We start from the raw sequence: 4,011 nt of genomic DNA, 5'->3' as shown, positions 1-4,011 counted from the left end.
GACGCCTGGCCCTGTGATTGGGTAGCGTTGGGATCCTGCGGCCCCGCCTCCAACACTCCGATCCCGCCTCCTTGCCTTACTCCTTCCCCGGACCCGGGATCCCCTCAAGTTGTCTGGGGTCCTCCAGGCCACCCAGTAATGTCCCTAAACCCAGGAGGAGAGGATGCAAAGTAGAAGGCTACTAGGGCTAGTGGGGTGTTCTAAAAAATGCTAACCCACTAAATGACAGCAGTCTGGAAGGCCCCGGGATTTAAGTTAGAGGCCTGTAAGTGAGCGGTCAGGATTTAGTTTGCCTCTTACAATGGCAGCTTGTTCAGAACAGTTGTCTTCCACGTGAATAAGATGTAGCTCTGGAAAGAGTTCAGGATGCTGGGGCGGGGAGACCCACCCCTCTCTCAAAAATTAGGATGAGAGGCTACAAGAGGGTAGAGTGGAGTGGGAGAAGTGCCGGTAAACTGAACCCGAGAACTACAGGCAGGGTGATGTATTTCCTGTACGTGTTCCCAGATGGAGCCTCTATCGCTCACCGTCCCCAATGCCCACAAAGGTCGGACATATTTATTAAGCACCTACTATGTGCCAGGCACGGTGCAGACGGTAAAGGGTGGCCAAGGGCCACTCTAGCTGATGACTCCTTGCACCCCGCCCCCCAAAAAAAAAACTACAGCAGGGATGAAGCACCATTTTTCTAGCCATCGCTCTATTTAAGAACCCTCAATGTGTCTGGAGCCAGCAGGTGTCATGGTGTTTAAGGCGCTGGATTCCCACATGGCCAACCCTGGTGGAGTCCCAGAACTGGCAGCTTGAAAATCTTGCAAGGCAAGAGGAGAGTGGAGGAGAAGGGAATGTAGTGTGCCCATCCCCTCTGGGGGGTGATTTCTCACTTTCCCCCTCTCTGTCTCTAGCAGGTGCTCATGCCCTATGGGGGTGGGGGGGTCACCTGTAATAAATCTGATCTGAAGTGTAATTTATTTATTTTTGAGGGTTTGGGGAGTAAAATGGAAAAGAATACAGGAGTGACTGTATACTGTTTTCAGAATTTTGTGCCCTAGGTTCTTCATTTGGATGGGGGCTTTAAGTATAGTTTAAAAGCAAGCATTGTAGGGAACCAGCAGTTAGCATAATGGCTATGTCGCTGGACTCCACGTAGTCAACCGCGGTTGGCGTCCTGGACCCGGTGGCTTAAAACTCACGCCGGGCGCGTGTGCGTGTGTGCCCAAGATCCCGAGAGGAGAATGGAGGAGAAGGGATTGCAACATGACCATCCCCTCTGGGGGGTGATTTCTCGCTTTCTGTCTCTATGTCTCTGTCTGGCGAGCGCACGAAAACCTCTCCAAAAAAAAAGCCCGAATTGTAGACTTGGGGGTCCCATGGTAACTTAGGGTATCACCCGAAGGCACTGGGAGAACTCATACACACCCTAGGCCATATACAGCGCATACACTCTAGTTGCGGGCACTTCGGAGATGGCTAAGGCCTTCGGTCAAGTAGAAAATGGAGAGAGCATCTTCAACTTCACCCACCTCTCAGCGACATGGTGACACACCTCTTCCATGATGACAAGCCCGACACACGGAGACGTGAAGCACTTTGAAAGCCAGTAATACCAACCATCATTTACTGAGCATTTGCTATGCACCAAGTGCTCTATTACAGTTGATCCTCACCTCAACGCTATCAGGTTGGTGTTAAAACCGTACTTTATTAGAAGCACTGTTTGCCAAACGGTGGCAGGACCAGGTCCCTCGCGGGCAGGGATAATGATTCAACACAACTTACTGAAGACTGACTGTGTGTTGGACCCAGGGCTAGGGTGGTATGTACACATTTGAGAGCGGATATCCCTGGGTCTGAGTCCCCACTGCCAATGGAACCATGGCCCTCCCAGTCCCCAAGTCTGAAGGAAGCTGGGGAGGCCCAAATCCTACATTAGGGTCTCTCTCAGGGAAGGAAAGGACCTGGGGGAGGGGGAGGGGGATTCTAAGGAGTGAAACCACTTCCTGTGTAGCTAGTTCCTGTGTTGACAGCTGAAGGGGAGGTAGGGGTGGAGGGAGCAGAACTGGGGGTTGGGGTCCGCCCGAAGCTCTGGAGATGACAAGTCCAGGAGTCCTTCCCGCCGTGACCCCACTCCACTTCTGCAAGGAGAGGAGTTTTTCCCAGTCCCCATGCTCCCCTGGGGCGAGAGAGGTCAACCCAGCTGGGTGGGAAAAGAGAATGGAGGAAGTTGACAGGGATGGGCGGGGCCCGTGGGGGGGCTGACCAGGAACCCAGCTTCCTGCTCAGTACCCAGACATCCAGCCCCCAGCTCACCCCCACCCCTTCCAGCCCCCACTGCCCTCAGGAACCCAAGGTTCCGGCCCTCCTCCCAAATCCCAGCTACCCTTCCCCCTCAGCTTCTCCCTCCAGGGGATGGAGGCCGAGAGACCGCAGGAAGAAGAGGATGGTGAGGTGAGCCGGGCACCGGGCACCGGTGGGGAGGCTGGCACCGGGAGGTGAGGGAGGTGACAGAACTCGGGGTAGAGAACGAGTCCCAGTGGATACAGGACCTGGGAACCCTGGGCACATGGAGGCAAGAACAGATGCAGAGGACACGGCCCTGCCCTAGCCCCCTGCCCACCCCACTCCTTCCACGTACCCCGCGTCACTGGAACGGACATCTGTTGGCACAGGGCCCCTCTCGGGATGAGCAGGGCTGGCCCCCTCTGAACTCCACCACTCGGCCTTGGCGATCTGCTCCTCCGTCCCCTCCTCCTCCGGGGGCCCGCCATACAGGTACCCCCACTCACGAGGGAGCCCCCACCCCTGGTGCCCACATCCCAACACCACGTCAAGGTGTGGGCCATCATGAGCCCTCTCCCCCCTCCTCTGGGCACCCTCTCTCAGCCCCTCTGCTCTGACCCAGAGCTCCTACCCCACGCCCCACTGCTCTGGTCTGCAACTTCTCCGGGTCTGTGAGCTCCCCTCCTCTCCCCAGCCCTGGGACCCCGCTCGGCCTCCCTGATCTCCCTGCAGACTGAGCTCCTTCTGGACCTGGTGGCTGAGGCCCAGTCCCGCCGCCTAGAGGAGCAGAGGGCCACCTTCTGTGCCCCTCCAAAGCCCCCAGGCCTGGCTCCTGCCCCACCCCGGCCTCTGGAGGACAGGGAGCAGCTCTACAGCACCATCCTGAGCCACCAGGTGAGATGCCCAGGCCTCCTGGTCTCTGCCCTGTTTTCTGGGCCCGCCCCTCTTCTGGGCATCTGCCCCATCAGCAGCCCCTACCCCCATCCCATCCCAGTGTTCCTATACACCCCTGCACCAGCCCTGGCTCCTCTCAGGCCCCTCACCTACGCCCTTCTCACCCCTCCAGTGCCAGCGGATGGAAGCCCAGCGGTCAGAGCCGCCACTCCCCCCGGGAGGGCAGGAGCTCCTGGAGCTGCTGCTGAGAGTTCAGGGTGGAGGCCGCATGGAGGAGCAAAGGTCCCGGCCCCCCACACACACCTGCTGAGACTCCAGCCCCCAGGCAGTCCCTCCTCGCCTACTTGGGCTCAAAGCTGGGCAGCGCATTGCGTGCCCTCAGCCCTGCTGGGCAGAAGCGCCAGGACCTGGAAGACCTAGCAGAAATCTGTTTTCATGGTCCTCATCACTGTCCCTGGGAACTGGAGGGGGTGACAGTCCTCAGACCCTGGGAATAGGCAAGGGAGGATGGTCATTGAACCCCATGCTGGCGGGAGAGCTGGAGTTAAAGGACCCAGGCCCCCATCTCAAGGAGCGGCCGGGAGCCCAGCTACTCTGCAGGGTCTGAGGGCTCAGGCCTCCGGCTCAGAGTTCAGGCAAGCCTCTCTAGGTGACCTGGGACAGCCCCACCCTGCTGCCCAGAAAGGCAGGGTGGGCACAGCAAGGAAGTAAGACTCCCCTTACGCCCAGCCCCAAGAGGGGCCTCGCTGTGAACGGACCTTCAGCCCTGCCCGCCCCCTGCCCACTGCTGCTCTGAGTCCGTCCGTCTGTCCGTCTGTCCGTCCGACGTTTGGGTGT

At 58.6% G+C, this 4,011-nt stretch overlaps 2 protein-coding genes across 2 annotated transcripts in view; both read left to right on the top strand.

Moving 5' to 3' along the window:
• Positions 1 to 624, top strand: part of NOTCH4 (notch receptor 4) — a 27,376-nt gene extending 26,752 nt beyond the window's left edge. The window contains 1 exon segment of the mRNA XM_027774134.1: positions 508 to 624. Within this exon segment, the coding sequence (XP_027629935.1) occupies positions 508 to 624 (117 nt within the window).
• A 1,401-nt stretch (positions 625 to 2,025) lies between these two features.
• Positions 2,026 to 4,005, top strand: GPSM3 (G protein signaling modulator 3). Its single transcript, XM_006154316.3, has 4 exons — positions 2,026 to 2,448; positions 2,670 to 2,772; positions 2,975 to 3,174; positions 3,347 to 4,005. The coding sequence occupies exons 1-4, from the start codon at positions 2,410 to 2,412 to the stop codon at positions 3,482 to 3,484; spliced, it is 480 nt and encodes a 159-aa protein (XP_006154378.1). The 5' UTR covers positions 2,026 to 2,409; the 3' UTR covers positions 3,485 to 4,005.
• The last annotated feature ends 6 nt before the right edge of the window (positions 4,006 to 4,011 follow it).

This window comes from Tupaia chinensis, unplaced genomic scaffold (assembly GCF_000334495.1).
Source record: "Tupaia chinensis unplaced genomic scaffold, TupChi_1.0 Scaffold000403_1, whole genome shotgun sequence".
NCBI lineage: Eukaryota > Metazoa > Chordata > Mammalia > Scandentia > Tupaiidae > Tupaia > Tupaia belangeri.
This window is presented reverse-complemented; position numbering and strand designations above follow the sequence as displayed.

What these genes read in the sequence shown, in the direction of transcription:
- GPSM3 (XM_006154316.3), top strand. Translation starts at nt 2,410, where the DNA reads ATGGAGGCCGAGAGACCGCAGGAAGAAGAGGATGGTGAG. An exon ending in TCCGGGGGCCCGCCATACAG is followed by an intron (nt 2,773 to 2,974) that starts GTACCCCCACTC and finishes TCCTCTCCCCAG; the next exon opens with CCCTGGGACCCCGCTCGGCC. An exon ending in GCACCATCCTGAGCCACCAG is followed by an intron (nt 3,175 to 3,346) that starts GTGAGATGCCCA and finishes TCACCCCTCCAG; the next exon opens with TGCCAGCGGATGGAAGCCCA.